General features: G+C 37.1%; 1 protein-coding gene across 4 annotated transcripts in view; it reads left to right on the top strand.

Annotated features, from left to right (window-relative positions):
• Positions 1 to 19,205, top strand: part of Ehbp1 (Eps15 homology domain containing protein-binding protein 1) — a 462,410-nt gene that overhangs the window by 257,464 nt on the left and 185,741 nt on the right. For all 4 annotated transcript variants that reach the window (XM_090398822.1, XM_090398820.1, XM_090398821.1 and 1 more), the window contains one exon: positions 12,048 to 12,097. In XM_090398822.1, coding sequence (XP_090254948.1) covers positions 12,048 to 12,097 — 50 coding nt within the window. The remainder of the gene's footprint in view (positions 1 to 12,047; positions 12,098 to 19,205) is intronic.

The following is a 19,205-nucleotide window of genomic DNA, read 5'->3' as shown; positions in this document are numbered from 1 at the left end:
AAACAGAGAAAGCCAAGGATCCATCAGGCTGACGTGTAATCAGAGTGTCTAGGAAAGGAAGACTGTTGTGTTTTTCTTTTTCCAGGGTGAACTGGATTCTGGGGTATTGGTTGTTTAACTGTGTTAAGAAGATGCAGAGTGTATCTGAGCCATGTGGCCAAATAGCAAATACATCATTTTACGTAGGCAAAAAAGTGGGTTTTTGTGGGGCTGAGTTTAAGGCTTTTTCTTCAAAAGTCTCCATAAAAAAGTTGGTGGGTGGGGGGAGGACTGGTGAACCCATGTCTGTCCCCTCTATCTGTTTGTAGAATTTTCCTTGCCAAATGAAATAGCTTGAGTTCATTGTGAACTGAAATAGGGTGAGATATCAGGAGGAAATTTGGCTTGGATGAGCTCTAAGATATCTTTGAGTGGGACATGCATGAATAGGGAGGAGACATCAAAACTGACCATTATGTCAGTGTGTGTTGGAACATCTTTTCTATGGAACATCCTTCACTAATCCACTTCTTTGTCTCATCCTTTGGTACCTACAATGATGTTGAACACATTCCCAATAATTTCTACTCCTGCCATGGTTATGATTGCTGTTCTGCTTTCCTGATCTAAATACCTGTCTAAGTAACTGACTAAAAAAAATTGAAATTATTCAATTTTTGTATGGGGATTCGCTATTAAGAGGCGTAATAATTGAGAGTTTAACGAAGTCGTACCAGCCGGGTGCGAACATAAAGGACGTCAGCGAATCTATTCGACTGCAAAAACAGAGGGTGAAAGAGATGATAATAGTGGCAGGAACGAATGATTTGAAAGAGGACAAAATGGAAATGATAGAGGATGTGAGGGAGTTGTTTGAGGTAGCAAAAGAGAAGAGTGAGAGAGTTAGGATGGTGAGTATCTTACCGCGGTATGACAGCGAAGTGTTTAGAAGGAGGGCCATAATTGCCAATGACTTTATGCGTGGGTTATGCATGGAGAGTGGTGTGGAATTTGTGGATGTGTGGAATGAGTTCGATGGGCGAAAGGACTTATATAAGATGGATGGGTTACATTTGAATGGAGTTGGTGTACGGAGACTTGAAAGAGTGTTGATGAATGATGTGGAAGTGGATGTACAGACTCAGGGAAACTAGATTTATTAAGAGGGGGGGGAGTAGATATGCAGACTTTAGGGGGGGAAGTTAAGTGTATGAATGAGTATATTATGCCCGGGCGAGTACGACGGACAACAAATCAGAATGGGATAATTAGTATAAGGAATCAAAGTAGGGATGGGACAAATGGGCTTCTGCGATTCATGTACACTAATGCCAGGAGTATTAGGAACAAGAAGGAAGAGTTTTTGGCCATGGTTGGCACTTCCAGGCCACAGGTTGTCGGTATTAGTGAAACATGGCTGACAGAAGATGATAAAGCTAGTGGGATTGAATGCGATGGGTATAGCGTGTTCAGGAGTGACAGGGTGAATAAAAAGGGGGGAGGAGTGTTATTGATGATAGCTGATGAGCTTCAGCCAAGGAGTATAGAAGTTGAACTGCAGGATGGGGAAAAAAGCACATTTGAGGCTGTTTGGTGTGAGATACAATCTAGCAGAACAAAATATACAATTGGGTGCTGCTATAGACCGGGTGATGGAGTGGATGGTGGGAATAGTATGCATAAGCAAATAGAAGAAATGAATGGAAGGAGGGTAATTATTATGGGTGATTTCAATTATGGTAATATTGACTGGAAAGAGGAGAGGGCACATGGGAGGAAGGAATTGGATTTTATGCAGTTATTAAGGGACAACTATCTACGGCAACATGTATTGGAAAATACCAGGGGGCAGAGAGTGCTGGACCTAGTAATTGCAACTGAGAATGTGGCTGTAACGAACATGACCTTGTTGCCACCAATTGGTGAGAGTGACCATAAGGTCATGACTTGGGAGGTGGCTAAAGGAGTCGAATTTACAATTAAGACAGGGTATATGTGGAATTACCGGGCTGGTAAGTATGACAAGCTTAGGTGTGTGCTTGGCTCAATGCCATGGCATGTAAAACTGCAAGGGCTGGATGTTGATGGTGCATGGGAGGTGGTCAAGAACTGTTTGCAGGAGGCAATGGTTGACTGTATACCAAGAGTCCGAATAATAAATCAGGTAGGGGTTAAATGGATGAATAACACTATTAAGCTTGAGCTGCAAAAAAAGAAACAATTGTGGAGGGAATTTAAGGAGAAGGGTGACCATCAGGTGCATGAACAGTATAAAGCTCAGGCCAGGATGGTAACAAGGGTGGTAAGAAAAGCAAAAGCAGATTACGAAAGGAAATTGGCCATGCAGGCTAAAGAGAATCCCAAACAGTTTTTTCAATATGTTGCAAGTAAAAGGAAAAATGCTCATGGTAGAATGATCTTAAAAAATGCTGAGGGTAGGGAGGTAACTGAATCAGTCGATGTTGTGGAATTACTGAGCGAACACTTTGCAAGAGTATATCATCCAGGTGGTGGCTTTGCGGAAATGGAGGAACCAACAGCTTATACTGGAATTGTGATGAATGAGGTAGAGGTAACTAGTCTATTACAGAACCTCAATGTCAATACATCTGTGGGATTGGATGGTATACCAGCTCGTGTCGTACGTGAAGCGGCCAAAGAATTGTCAGTGCCCTTGACCATTATGTTTAATTTGAGCCTCAGGACTGGGTCAGTCCCAAGGGGGTGGAAAGAGGGGAAAATAGTTCCACTGCACAAAGGTGGTTCCAAGGCTGCTGTTGAAAATTACCGGCCAATCAGCATAACAGGAATCATTATCAAGGTCTTAGAGAAAATAGTCAAGAGGAAAATACAAGATTGGATAGAAGAAAATGGGATACTGTATCGGGGACAGCATGGTTTTGTGAAGGGTAGGTCATGCCTCAGTAATTTGCTCACGTATTATAACACAGTGACGGCTGAACTGGATAAGGGTAATGGGTTTACAGTGATTCTGCTGGACCTTGCTAAGGCCTTTGACAGGATACCACATGGAATTCTAATCAGTAAATTGCAGCATATGGGAATGGACATAGGGTTGGTGAGATGGATAGGAGGGTGGTTGACGGAGAGATATCAGAGAGTGGTTTACTCAGGAGTAGAGTCCACAAGACGGCCTGTGACTAGTGGTGTACCACAAGGATCTGTTCTTGGACCACTGCTGTTTAATTTGTTCATAAATGATATAGGAAAGGATCTGAGAGGAACAGTTCATTTGTTTGCTGATGATGCGAAGTTGGGTAGGGCAATAGTGAATGCAGATGACGTCAAAATTTTGCAGGATGATTTGGATAGATTGGAGGTCTGGGCTAGGGAGAATGGATGTCAATTTAATGTGGCAAAATGTAAGGTTATGCATTTTGGGGTGAAAAGATGGGAGGCAGTTTACTGCATTGGTGGAACCGTGCTCCAGGAAATTGATGAGGCACGAGATTTAGGAGTGTTGGTGGATAAGGAATTGAAATTTAGGGGACACATTGCAAAAGTGGCCAAATCAGCTCATCAAATCACTTGGTTGCTGAAGAATACGTTGACAAGCAGAGACAAGCAGGTTATTGTTCCTCTGTATCGAGCCTTGATAAGACCTCATCTCGACTACTGTGCTCAGATTTGGTCACCTAGGTTTCTTCTTGATGGGGAGGAGGTGGAGAGGATCCAGAGGCGAGTGACCAAGATGATAGCAGGTCTGTGGAATGAACCGTATGAGAACAGGTTGAGGATTTGTGGGTTGCAAAAATTGGTTGATAGGCGGAGGAGGGGAGATATGATTGAGACATTCAAATTACTGAAGGGTTTCTATAAAATTAATTCAGAAGATATTTTTGAGAACAGGGCTGGTTGTGGGAGGACTAGGGGACATCCATGGAAACTGGGCAAAAGTGTGGTTAGTAAAGGTGTTAGAGCTGGGTTCTTTACTTTTAGAGTAGTGAATGAGTGGAATGCGCTCCCTGAGTCTGTGGTGGATGCTGTGACAGTGAATGAGTTTAAGGCGAGGTATGATAGATACTGTATGAATGTCGAATAGTTGTGATGAATATGATTTGGGGCCTCCCTCGATGAGTCTAATGACTCCCTGGAGTTGCCCGTAATAATAATAATAATAATAATAATAATAATTCTTGATGTATTGAAGGCATTCATTTCACTCAAAGCCCCTAAATATTATCCAGTAATTGATTTCCAAGGCAGTTTTTTTTTTTTTTTGGGGGGGGGGGGAGAATTGCATATCAAGTAACTTGAGGCTGGAATTCTAACTTTGCACTCAGTCTACATATCTGCAAAAAAAAATCTAACTTTGAAGGAATCAAGCACAGAAAATGCTCTTGCTGAAAGCAGTCAGTCCTGCTGTAATATCATTAAAGATAAGACTGACCTCTTGGCATCAACTCCTACATACATGATCAAGCAAAGCAATCCCCCTTACCATGTTTTATCCACATTACAAGAACAGTTCATTACATGCCTCCTCCTGTTTTGAAAGAAAAACATAAGTAGAATACTAAAACTTGGCTACCAGCAAGTCTTCTGGTCCTGATGGTTACTTCCCAATTCTGCTCCAAGTTTATGCTCTGGGATTAACATTCATCTTGTATTTTCTTTTCAATATTGCATACTCATCTATAGCATGGATATAGATGAGTATGTATTTGTACTCATCTATATCCATGCAAACTGTTGTTCCATCTTATCAGGTCTCTTGAAAATAATAGCAAAAGTAATGAACAGTCAACTTCACCATCTGAAAGCTTGCCAGTTAATCAGAAATTCTGCAACTCTTGATTCACATCTTATAATACTACATTATAACATAAAGTCCTGAGGTATTCCAGAGCTCTGTACTTACACCACACTTTCTGTACATAAATGTACTCCTCTCACTATCAAATGAAGCTTCGTGATCTGCCATAGAGGTATCACGAAGTTCTCTTTCTTGCTATCAGCATTTACTCATGTTCCTTGAAGTCTGTAAACATATGAACAACTGCTGGTTAGCATTTGTTCATTGTACAGTTTCAAGCACATCACCTCGTCATCTATGTCATTCTGTCTACTGTTCTCTGGAGCAGTCTTCCTCGCACTGTTTTCTCCAAGGATTAAGTTCAACAAGTATGTATCCCATATTGCAAAGGGGGTGTGCTTTGCATTATGGGATACATACTAAGGTAAGTGATATGAAGTCATTAGCCTCTATATACAAGTAGCTCAGATGTGAATATATTTCCCATGCAAAACATTGTTTTGCTTTCTTGGGAAAAGGATTAAAACCAAGTATATAATTTCTCGGTATCGTTAACATATAATCAAAACACACATTTTAAAGAAAAAATTTAATTTCACAAGAAAAAGTACAAAAATTAAACTCCTACTTTATCTCATAATTTATATATGCTCCTCTGTTCTTAATAAGTTTATTGATTCATTTAGCCATGGACTCTACCAAGGTAGAATACATTGGTAGAGTAGCGTTATTTCTGCATCTCGAAACCATACTTTTATAATGGATTGTATTAAGTTGTCCATTGTATCACAATTTAATTTTCAAAATCTTTTTCATTATGAGCCACAAATTTTCTGTTGGGTTAATGTCAGAAGAATTACCTGGCCACAGTAAGGCCAGTTAATCAGAAGCAATTGGATGTTGTGATTCTTGATGAACTCTTTCACTTTTTTTCCAAGTGTGGCATGGAGCAAGATCCTGTTGAAAGATGAGTTCTTTGTCTGTGGGACAACTCTTTTTGTCCAATATTTTTATGTATTGGTCACTTTCCATCATACTGTAAATAGGCACAATTGATCCTGGACAGTCATGTGTAAAACAACCCCATAGCATCTTTTTAGCTGGGTGTTTAGGAGCTTGTTGAAGGTGGACAGGAGAAGTCTTCTCAGCCACTGATTTGCTAACATAAGGTACTCGCTCTCCTTGAACAAAGAAATGGCTCTCATCTGAGAATTTGACCTTCTTTCACTTCTTGACAATCTTTGTACACTTTTGCCCACTGAAGCCTCTTTTTCTGCATAACTTTTATCAACATTTGTTTCTTTTTTTGGTCTGTTGGTGGTCCTTCCTGCTGCCAACAATTTTTGACAGATTGTCATGTCAGAAACATTAATTCCACTAGCTGCCAAATCTTTATTTAAGTTTACAGCAATCTTGGATTTGTTTTACTTTTCCTAACTAGTAAATAATGTTGAGTAAGTGTAGTTTCCTTTTTCACCCACATTTTCCTTTTCTGTCAGGAGAAAAGATACCTACCTCCTTAAACCTCTTTAAAATTGCATTAACAGTAACCAAATCAACACTACACTGATGGGCAATTTGTCTTTGAGTCATGGATGTGTGCTGAGAAAGAGTAAGATTTTTGAATGCTTTCTTGGAGATGTATCCATTTTATAGCTACACCAAATGATTAAAGCACTATGAATATCAACTTGTTTACACTATCAAAAATGCACAACACTATTAATAAACATCTTAGAGACAGTTAAAACATGCAACACTCAACCAAAATAATGAACTAAAACCAAAACTGAAAATAGTAAAAACCAAAATGAAAGTTATTGTGAACTGAAACAAAAAACCAAACCAAAAACTTGAAGAAAATTTGTGTTGTTCGGATTAGTTTGTTCGTTACCGTATAAAGATGATATTGGGATTATGGAATGTAGGTTACAATGATAGATTGAGAATATGTGGACTACAGACACTGGTAGACAGGAGAAAGAGTGGTAGGTCTATAAGATGTTGAGAAGGCATTATAGGATATCGGTTGATAAAATTTTTCATGATATGGAAGGTAGAGAGAGGACAAGGGAGCATCCATGGAAGTTAAGTTTGTGTGCCATTATGAAAGGATAAGAGCTAGATTTTGCTCTCATAGGACTGTGAATGAGTGGAACAGTTTGCCTGTTAAAGTAGTGAGTGCACCTAATGTGAATGAGTTTAAGAGAAGATATGACAACTGGTGTAGGTGATGTGTGGCCTCTTTTGACTTCCTGGATGTCTAATAATAATGTCAAAAGTTCTTAGCAAACAAGTCAGCAGCTCCTCTAAGAGAATAAGGGGAAAAAAAAAAATTAGAGCCGAGATCTGTGTAAAGTAGCTAAACAAAAGTCATGGCAAAATCCCCTGGAGGTTATTGAAAAAGCTTTGAAATGGAGGAAAGACTATAATAAAATGAATAAAAAATTATAGAGGTGATAGGAATGTAAAGAGTACATTTCAATACTTGAAGTAACAAAGCTATGGAAAGACAAGTGGAGTTGACAATATCTGACCAGAAATGCTCAGATATAGAGATATAAAAGTTTTACCTGTACAGTAGCTTCCCTACATAATTCAGAAATCCCAATGAGAAGTTTGAATGCCAGATGGCTGGAATGGAACTATCATAGTTCCCATCTATAAATAAAAAAAAGAGCTAAATATGAAAATTAGAGGAATTTCTCTACTAAGTGTGCCAGGTAATATTTATGCATGCATGCTTGAGAAAAGAGACTAACAAAAATTGGGAATGATAAACTTGGTGAAAAAAAAGCTGGGTTTGGGCCACATAGTTTGATCTGCATTTCACTTTAAGATAGTTTAAATGATTTAGGAATTGTGGGAATATCACAGGGATTTTTACTTAAGTTTTGTAGACTTGGAAAAAGCATATGACAAGGTACTAACAGAAAAGCTTTTAAAAATAATACAGTTATGTGGGATAAAAGGAACATTATACAGAGCAATACATAGTCTATATTTTAGTTGTAAGTCAGCAGTTAAAATTGAAGAAAGCACAGGAAGATGGTATGATGTATAATCAGATGTAAGACAAGGGTACACACCAGCTACATTCTTATTGATCATCTATATGGAGCATGCTATTAAAGAAAGAGGTATTAAACTGGATATCAGAATCTGAGATATCAAAGTTGGTTCTTTTCTTTGTGTAGATGATGCTGTATTCCTAAACGAATCCAGCAGTGCAAGTCTCTAGAATTCTGGACACTTAGAGATAGATGAGTGATAGGTCTTGCCTTAGTAATTTACTTACTTTTGATGTTAAAGTAACAGTGGAGTTGGATAAAAGAAATGCTTACTTGTTGATACTGCTAGACTTTGCAAAGGCATTTGACAGAATTCCAGATGGAACTCTGTTGCATAAATCAGAGCAAATGGGAATGGATCCAAAGCTGATGATTTGGATTAGAGGGTGGCTGATGGAGATATCAAAGAGTGATTTCTGGGAGTAGTTGAGTCCAGCTGAAGGCAAGTGAATAGTGGTGTGTCTTAGGGCTCAGTACTTGGTGCCTTGTTGTTTAATTTGTAGATTAATGATATTGGGAATAATTTGACAGGAAATAACCATTTGTTTGCTGGTGATACAAAACTGGGAATAGTCAGTGAATGTAGTGTAGAGATCTTACAGGATTTAAATATGCTAGCAGTATGGGCAAAGTTAATGAGATCACATGCTAGGTGCCATTTTGATGGGATTGAACTGCAAGAATTTTATGAGGCAAGGGACTTGGGGGATGATTTTGGACAGAGAAATTTGAAGTTTAGAGGACACATTGCAAAGGTGGCCAAAACAACACATCAAGTTACATGGTTGTTGAAGAACACACTGACAAGCATCAATAGGGAAGTTATTATTCCACTTTATAAGACCACATCTGAACTACTGCACACAGATCTACTTGTCTGGATTCCTTGGTGATGAAGTGGTGGAGAGGATTCAGAAACGAGTGATGACAGATTATGGCAGGTATGTGGAATGCTTCCTATGAAAATAGATTTAGGCAGGCAGGAGGGTGTGGGATTAGGTTTCAGAAACTAGCTCAAAGGTGTAAAAGAGCAAATATGATAGAAGCATATACCGTATTTTTTGGCCTTATAAGACACATTGTTGTACTGGATGCATCACATTTTTCATGTCGAATATTTGGAAATAAAATATTTTTCACAGTGTAAGGCGCTTGACTGTTTTATTTCACCCTTCATCTCAGCGATTCCTGCACTCTACGATGTCCACCTAGCGCTTGGATCATTTTGTCATGTGGGTCAACGTCACAGCAACCACCTTCTCCGTTACCCCTCTCGTGCGCTGAAGGTATACGATCGCCCGGGGCAAACCGCTCCCCTCGCATTACTGTTCCGTGAACTTTGGACTTATAATCCACTCAGAATTTTATGCAAGTCATGTAACAACTCTAAATATTTATAGCTCTAACAAGTATTGAATATTTACACATTGCACTGTGAAATACACAAACAAGTGAGGTGATCATCACTTGAATTATTTGATAAACTACTTCTTTCTCTAAGTTTTGGAACACTTGATATATTTACAGGTTGTATTATAACACACTTAGAGACAAACATATGTATTTATGCCCCTTTCATTGGGTCTTGTTTTTTAAACTATGATGAGATTGGAAATCCTAAATTCTCAATCTATCACAATTTAACAACACTATGCTTAAATGCAATCATATAGCTGTCTGTGCTTCGTAGAATCCCTGGGTTTTAAAAAAAAAATAATATAATTTACTAAAATAAAGAGCCAAAAGGCTTTGGTTCAGCAATGCAATATTATATAAATCAAGTGAATATTAAATCTAGCATTATTTCAAGCTGAATGTAGAAACTATGTAAAAAAAAAAAGTTGACCAGAGAGCTTGCGGGAATACACTCGCTGGCATTCTCATAAGCTCTCTGGTCAACTTTTTTTATGAAATATTCATAGTTTCTAAATTTGGCTTTGAAATAATGCTGGATTTAATATCCATTTGATTTATATAATTATAATATTGTATTGATTACTAGTTTAAATGCACGACTATTAACAATCCTGCAACTATTCAAACTGATCACGTATTACTGACAAGCAATGACACACCATAACTGCACATACATAAAAAATACTTCAGTGTGTAAGATGCGCCTTTATAAGACGTATCCTTATTTTCAGATAAATTTTAGGTACAAAAAAGTCTCTTAAAAGGCAAAAAATGCAGTAATTTATTTCATATCTACCCTTTTTTTTTATTTATCCAATTTAATATCTAAGTAAGTAAAGAAAATGAGTTTCTAGAGTTTTTTGGGGACAACTACCGCCGGCATTATGTAACAGAGGGTACACAAGGATTGAGGGTCTTAGATTTGATCAACTTATCAGAGGATGTCATTATAAATGAAGTGCCATGTGAGGACTTCTGTAGAACTACAAGGCTGATGATCATGAGGAGCTCAGGAGACAGCTTGCAGGTGTAGCATGGAATGAGGAGTTGGGTGGAAAGATGATCGGTGCTCCTTGAGTGCTGTTCAAGAGCTATCTAGTAAAAGCAATGTCTAAATGTATGCTGGAGGTCAGAAAGTTAATAAGATAGGTGTGAAATGGATGAATGAAGAGATTAAGCACACAATACAGAGAAAGACAACATTATGGGGGCAACATAATGATTGGTAATAATCAATTCCATGAGGAGTACAAAGAACAGGCAAAAAGGATTACTTGGATAGTAAGGGTAGCAAAAGTGTAGTATGAGCAGCAGTTAGCTAATGAAACCAAAAAAACCCTAGGTGGGTTCTTTTAGTATGTAGCCAGCAAAAAAAAAATATATATATATATATGTCCGCACAATTAGCCTAGTAGCTGTGTGCTTCGCAACCATGTGCCTGTGGAATGAGTGTCCTAGGTTCGATTCCTGTCGGTGACGTGAGGAGCTGAAGGATCTTCCTCAGCTATAGCCAAGTCGTGGACAGTAGGGTTTTTCCCCAGTTTATTCTGGGGTTTTTTAACCTGCAAAGCAGGCAAACTGGCCTTGAGAACTCAACACTGTGGACATAGGATACACTAGGACATAGGGCTGACCACCTTATCCTGTGAACGGTTAATGTCTGATGATTATTAAACCCTCAACACCGCAAGGTAAAAGAGGGGAAAAAGGGAGATGAGATATATATGATTTATTTATTTAGCGTATGGCTCACACATGAAAAGTTACATTACATTAATCCTTAATATATATGGACATAGTAATAGACATGTGTACAATAAGAAGACATAATACAGTCATAAAAGAGGCACTCAAGAATATGCTACAACTGAATGTCTAGGTTGATTATCCAGTTGACTGCACTTGGTGTAGCATGGATGAAGTCTGACAGGTGTCCACTGTATGCACGTCAGACAATTAATCTGCTATAATATGATTAATTGTCTGACGGGGTGATCCACAGTCACACTTGGGTGAGGCAATCATGCCCCATTTGTAAAGGTGGTCTACACATTTGCCATGGTTGGCGTGGATTCGGTTATAAGATAACACTGATTGGAGGAAATGGTATAAGGGTAACTGCTGCAGAGGATATAGTTAAGATATTTAATGAGTAGTTCATAAAGGTCTTCCATCCTTGTGAATGTGACATCATGGAGATTTTGAGAGCAGTGAAGGAGATGAGACTAACTGTGAGTTAGTAAGTGGCGTATGTGAAATTAAATAAACTAGATCTTAATAAGATTATGGGATGTGATGATCTGCCTTGGCATATTTGTTTAATATGAGTCTTACATTTGGTCAAGTTCCAAAGGAGTGGAAGGCAGGCAGGATGCACAATAAACATCCATATGAAAAGCAGCTTAAGGCCACTCCAGTTGGTTTGGGTTGTCCTCATCTAGAACGATACTTATGTTATATATATTTTTATGTATTGAATGGTATCCTAAAAATGGAAGACCAAAGAGATGACTGGGACTCATTGTCATAGAAAAGTTTAAGATTGGACAGAATGGAGGACTTGGGGGGGGGGCTTTGTTTAGCACTGGACAGGGCAGATAATAGCTATTGACTATGTTATATAATAATTTTTTAAATTCAGTGCTATTTTATTACTGCAATTTTATATATGTGCGTGTGTGTGTGTGTGTGTGTGTGTGTGTAGTAAATATATACATGCTTTATTTATTCTGGTTTAATAATGTTGATGATGCTGAATCTAGATTTTTTTTTTTTTTTTTTTTTTTTTTTTTTCACTTTAACAGATATCAAAGAACTTTTGCTGCTTGATTTGCCCACAGAATTTGGGGAACAGGTATAATTTTTTTAATTTAACAGTATTCTTATAATCAAGGTTGATTTTTAATATTTATATCATTAATTGCAATGTACTGCATTGTCTAATTAATCAATCAATATATAGATTGATTGAGTATATTATCCATTCAGTTACTCCATATTATATCTGTGTAATGATAATAATAGCTGTATATTATTATTATTATTATTATAAATATATTTATTTAGAACAATTGTAATGTCAAATGGGTAACATGGTCATTTGAAATGAAAATAAAAGGACTCAGAACGCAAACTACACGTTCTCAGTTTATTATTATTACAGGAATCTGTAAATTCCAAAGACATATTGCAGAAGGTTCATATTAGCAATTATTCATACAACCTATTATACTTCTTCTTGAACACACTTACTGACAAAGCATTGATTTTGCTGCAATGGAATACAACAGGAAGAAGATAGAATATGCAGGCATCATAAAAGCTTTAAAGAGCCCTTTTTATTTTTTGCAGTGACTTAAAATACAAATAAGCCGATTGCTGATGATGGAATATGCGAAATCTGAACCATTAATAGTGGATATTAAAACTGAAAGATAATAAAGAAGTATTACTCTTTTTTTTTTTTTAATTTTTCCTAAAATTATATAGGAAAAATCATATGACATCACAGCACCTGTCTGTCTGCCAACATTTTGGAGCTGATCAGAATTCAGAAAATCTGCTAGCATAGTTAAATATGTAGACCTAGAAGTTTTGTTTTAAAAGAAATTAACTTTTTTTTTTTTATTTTGCATCTAGAAACCATTCAAGATGTATAAGTGTTAGAACTAAAAATGTGCATGAAAATAATCGTCTCATCAATAATAAAGAATAATAAATAGTGATGAGTTAGTTACTGATAAAATGTATGAGTTTTTTCTTCTTGTTCTATATACGTATTTCACCCACAAATGGGAAATGCAAGAGCATATAACACATCAGTGCTGTGTGTGGGTGGTGCAGGTAAGGATTTGGAAAGAAGAATGATAAATGCACGTAAACACAAGAAAGATATTTAATTAACCAAATATTTTGGTCTGGAAATAGCAAACTATCCTCAGTGGTAAAACACAAGAAAGATATTTAATTAACCAAATATTTGGTTAATTAAATATCTTTCTTGTGTTTTACCACTGAGGATAGTTTGCTATTTCCAGACCAAAATATTTGGTTAATTAAATATCTTTCTTGTGTTTACGTGCATTTATCATTCAATCTTATGTCTCAAGTATCCTTAAAACAGCAAATTGGAAAGAAGAAATCTATTCACGTTTTTCTTAAAGAGCTGGAGATTGCAGCTGGTGGGAAACAAATAATGAGGAAAACTGTTTCAGAGGATAGAAGCAGATGGAATAAATGAGGAAGAGAAGCAGGTTCAGTGTATTTGCAGTAATACTGGGGGGGGGGGGGGGATGCTGGATAGCTGCTGCTCTTGTTTCAACAAGTCCAACAAAAAGGTAGAGGAATGATGTTTTCCAGTTCACTGGAGCAGTGACCATGAAATACCTACAGAAAAGATATAGAGCTGAAACAGTGTACCTGTGAGATGAGATTGAAAAATGTGAGAGAAGGATCATCTATCAGCTGAACAGCACTAATAATTTTTAGAGATTAGGTGATGCCCCACATCTCTGAACATTATTCTAAGGATTGGATGAATTTGGGATTTGTATAGTTAGTTGCTGGGTGAATGTAAAATAGCATCATAATGTGTTTATGCCAGGAGAGAGCCAGATAAATGTTAGGTACAAGGAGAGAAATCTGATCCTGTGTAATTATTTGTGTTACTGGGAGTAAGGGTAGGTGATCTGAGATTTCTTTTGTTAGAGAAAAGGCAAGCCTATATTTTAGCAGCATTGAGGGTGACCAAATTGTCCTTGTCCCACTGAATGATGATATGGAGATCAGTGCTTAAGGCACTGATTGCTGGTGATCGTGATGCTTGGAATGTCTGAGATTACATAGTTTGTCAGAAGAATAGGATGAATGGAGTGTGCTGTTATCAGTATAGCTATGATGGGATTGGTGGTGGTTGCAAGTAGATCATTTATGTATAGGAGAAAGAGGGTAAGTGATGAAACAGAGCCCTGAGGCTTTCCTGCATTGGTTGCAAAGCTCAAACAGTGCCTCTACCATTACATAAATTGAACAACTATAGAGAGAATGATTGTTATCCAGTTACAGAGGGTAGTAGGTAGACAAGATGAAAGAAGTCATCTTGCTAAACAGGCTACAGTTCCTGACATGATCAAAAGTCCTGAAGATGTCTAGGGTGACAGTGCATGTTTTTACAAATCTTTCCATCTCGTGTGTCCACAGGTGGGTGATGTAGGTTAAGAGATCAGCTATGAATCTAGATTAGTGGAATTGATACTGGTGGTCACTGATTAACTGGTAGGCTTCTAACTATTTGAGAAATTGACTTTCTCCATTATTTTGGAGAGAATTAAGTGATGGCAATTGGTTGGTAGACTTCTGTCTCTGTTTTTTGGAATAGGTTGATCAATATTCCCTCTAAGCTGTATATGTGTACACACATAAGTGACATAAATCGTACCTTGTCACTTACTTTATTTAGTAATTTCTCCAGTGTCTTCAGTTCAGTATTACTCTTACCCATTCCAACTTATTCAACACTGTAATTAGTTAGTTTTAACCTTCACTCTGGGTGAAGTGACACTGATGTCAGCAAGTTGCAAATGTATGTTTGTTTAGAGTGTCTACTTTCTAGATAATGCAGTCACTTGAGCTTCTGCAAATTGTGATGGATTTTTATAGCTATGTGAATGTAAGCAAATATATATAGTATTCGCTAATTTAGTGCTCACAATTCACATTAACATGAGAAATATTACATGAGCAGTTTTAGTATATTAAACCATCAAAATGTCACTGTTAAAGCAGAAAAGAACTGCAGATTCATTTAAATTTAATTCTTTGATTCTTTAGAGAAACTTGTGACATTTTAATTCTTACATTAGTCTAATGTTATTTATAAATTAAGATTATTATATGAATTTGTGAATTAATATCTTTAATTTAATCATTACTCTGATAAAAAATGTTTTCCTCTCTTTAATGCTTAGCGATATAACATCACGCAGCTCATTCTACTTTTGAATGATCAATTGTTGGTATTCCACCTTGTTAAAAACTGTTCCTATGTAGCCACTGAAGATAGTCTGTTATTTTCAGACTGAACTATTTGGCAAATTAAAATATAATATTCTTGTGTAAACATGTCTATATGTTATCATTTAAATTTAATTGACCAGACAAATGTGTTGAGCTAGGAGCACAACTAGTATTGTAAAGAAGGCAAAACTGGAATATGAGAAGCGATTTGCCCTGAGATCCAAAGAAAATCTTAAGGAATTCTTTCATTGTGGCCAGTAGGAGGATGAGGAGGAGGAATCATTGTGAAAGAATGACATTACTAGATAAAAATGGGAGTAGAATGACTGATGCAAAGGACATAATGGAGTTATTCGATGAACTCTTTATTGGGTATTTCATTCCAGAGAAGTAGGTTTTAATAATAGAGGAGATGGGGCAGGTTTGAGGTTTAGAAGTGCAATAAGAGAGTGTGTTTCAAATACTGAGTACTTTGGATGTCAAAAAAGCAATGGGACTGGATGGTATTTTGCCACAAGTTTTTAAGTGAATGTGCTAAAGAACTGACAAACTATGTTGACCTGGCTTTACAATGAGTCTGTCCATGTGAAAGGTGCCCAAGGAGTGGAGGGAGAGTGAGTAAGATAGTGCCATTGTATCAGGATCATAGTAGAATGGAAGTGTCAAATTATAGACCAGTTTGCATTTCATTCAGTAGTTAGTTTGGAGAAAGTAGCAAGAGATCATTTACAGCATTGGGCAGATGAGGGTAATGTTGTCTGTAAGAGTCACCATGGATTTGTTAAGGAGTACTCTTGTTTTAGTAATCTGATTGTCTTTTATAATAAAGTGACAAGAGCAGTTGATAAGGGACAGGCATATTCTGCTTTTCTTTTTATTTTACAAAGGTATTTAACAGGGTGCCATATGATAAGCTGATATTTAAGTTGCAGCACGTGGGTTTCAATGTCAGTTAGTGACTGATTGGGCAGTTGGCTGTCTGATAGGCATCAGAGTTGTGTATTGAGGAAGCATTATCAAGGAAGCAGAAAGTTATAAGTGGAGTCCTACAGGGTTCAGTACTTGGGTTGGGGAAAGCAGTGGTGAACTACCTTGTATAAAATCTTACCAGAAATACTTTATGGTAAGAACACTTGCCTACAATGTTACCCAAGAGTTGGATACGACTGAAAAAGGGTTAACCACCACTAGTGGATTGCAGGGGAGATATTCAGTTGCTTACAGGTGATGTGAAGCTGGGAAGGGTTATTGGTAATAATGCAGATGTGGTAGCCTTCAAGAGAATTTGAGTAAACTGGACAGATGAGCAAATGAATGAGGATCAGTTTAATTTAGCTCAGTGGGAAGTCTTGAAGTTTGGGATACATCGATAGGAGGTTGCATATTTTGTTGGAGTAACTGTACTGGAGGAAGTTGAGGAAGCAAGGGATCTAAGGGTGATAAATGATTTTATTTATTTCCTATGGTGATACAATGGTCATGAGCTCCTTTTCAGGGAGATTTGGCACCATCTCAATTCCCCCTATTTTTATCTGGGCTCAGAACTGGCATAGATGAATCAGATCTATGGTAGGAAGGGACTGTCTTTAGTATTCCTGACTGATGCGTTCATGGGGCCTGTTTGCCTATTCTGGGTGACGGAAAACCCGAGTTTCTGGGTGAAAAAAAACCCTACCTCCATTTGATACCAGCTAACTCACCTTTCATTGAAAGAGACCAGATAAAGGTTTCTTGCGTCATGGATGGGAATTGAACCCACATCTTTTTGACCAAAGGGCTTCGTCTATACTGATTGAGCTACAGAGACCTGAAATTCTGGGAACATATCGCAAAAGGTGGTGAAAGTAATCCACAGGATTTCTGTAATACTGAGAAGGATGCTGACCACTGAGACAATAGAGTTGTCATTCTATTGTATAAAGCCCTGATTAGACTACTGGACTATTGTGCCTCAGATTTGGCTCCTAGGATTTGAAAGGGATAAATTAACTTTGGAAAGAGTGCAGAGGCAGATAACAACGATGATCAAGACTGTAAAATGTCAATTATGAGGACAAACCGAGGGAATGTGAACTGCAGAGTTTGTTAGATAGGAGAGGTGATATTATTGAGACATTTAAGTTGAGAGGTAGTGACAGGGTTGACACTGGGGAGTTCCTTCATTTGGTGCAACAGAAGGAAGGAGCAAGGACAAGGGACCATCCCTGGAAGTTGTGAAAGAAAGTCATGAGCAAGAGGGTAAGGAGTGGTTTCTTTGCATGGAGAGTGGTTGAACTGTGGAATGCATTGCTGGATAGTGGTGAGAGCACATACTGTGAATGAGTTCAAGGAGCAGTATGATAGATTTTGTTTTCTAGAGTGGGCCTCCCACATAGAGTATTATGACACTGTGGAGGTACCGAATCATAATAATAATGACATTTTCGGACATAACCCTCCTCCCATCTTCGGCATTTATATGTAAGACTTTATAAACCCACCAAAAGGTGTAGCCCTATAATACGTTAGTTCTGTAGGTTGGGTTTTTTCTATTTACGTTAATTTTATATTGTTTGTATTTTTTATTTATATTTTCATAATCCTAAAACCCTGCTCGAGACTAAACATGGAATTTTTTCAAGTTACATCATACCTCCAATAAGTGGAGCAGTTATCTCACACTGGGTACTGAAATTCATTTCCCAGCTGAATACAATTGCAAACATCATGCCATGACAGGATTTGAATCTGCATCTTGTTAGTTGTAGAGTACATATGTTAACTAGTCCTGTGAATTAAATTTAAAGTGAAAAAAAAAGAGTGTTGGCAATATAAGTTGTTTAATATATATGAGAAAATTAATTTATTATGGAAATTAAGAATAAAGGATGGGGAGAAGTAGATTTTGTATGTATGTAATGTATCTTTGAGAAAGATTTCAGATATATATAGGATATATATAATTGGATGGATAAAGTTGAAATTGTAATTGCAGAGAAAAATAATTGTAGAGTGTACTTACTTGCTTCTAAAAGACAATTATAATTTGCATTTCAGTACAAACCAATGAAAATCTTCCCTGTCCTCAATGTTAAGTTACAATAATTCTTACATACTGGAACAAATAAGTCATGCAAATTCAGAAAAAGCAATGTTGGAAATATATATAAACAGAGTTTATTAGGATTTCTTGTGATATACATGTCTTGAGAGAGACCAAAAAACCACAAATATTTTTTAAGGTAGCTAAAATAAAACGTTCTTTTTTTCTGGCCTAGTGGTTAGCATATCCACTTTCCAGCCAAAAGGCTACAGGTTCAAATCCCACCATGGGCATGGATGTTTGTGATTGTCTGTGAAAGTAATAATGGTGGTGGGCGGTATACGGCATTGGTGTTGTTGCAGTTCATCATAGTTGGTGGACTGTGAGTGGTGAAGACAATTGTAGAGCAAGTACTCTCCCTCAATGAGTCTATGGACTCCCTGGAAGTGTCATGTAATTAAAAAGAAAAAGTCCTTCATATTTCACTGAATGATTCAAGTCCTGGCTAGGATGGAAAGAACCTTTATAAGGAATTTTCATCTGAAGGTGAGCTAGCCTCATGATGAAATGAGATTTATCCTTTCAGGAAGTCTAATTTTTCATCCAACAAAATAGATAATCAACTCAGGGCAGGTCCTCCTCTAACATTTGTAGGACCCCAGAGTACAATGGAAGCCCACATACCATATGTCTAAATATTTAAAAATATCAAACATAAAGCTAGCAAACAGTTAAATAAAATTAGTTTAATTAATAATTAATAAATTAAATAAAATATACCTTAATGACAAAAATTGAGAAATGTGTTAATCTATGGTTTTTATACAACAGTCCTCAAAATATCAAAAATGACAATTTAATTATTTTTTTACGTCTTGGTGTTCTGTTGATGGGCCCATAATATTGGACGAGTAATAAAATAAAA

This window comes from Typopeltis vanoorti, chromosome 10 (assembly GCF_054136105.1).
Source record: "Typopeltis vanoorti isolate ZY-2024b chromosome 10, IOZ_Tvanoo_1.0, whole genome shotgun sequence".
Classification (NCBI taxonomy): Eukaryota; Metazoa; Arthropoda; class Arachnida; order Uropygi; family Thelyphonidae; genus Typopeltis; species Typopeltis vanoorti.
The sequence above is the reverse complement of the archived record's forward strand: the minus strand, read 5'-3'. Positions and strand labels throughout refer to the sequence as shown.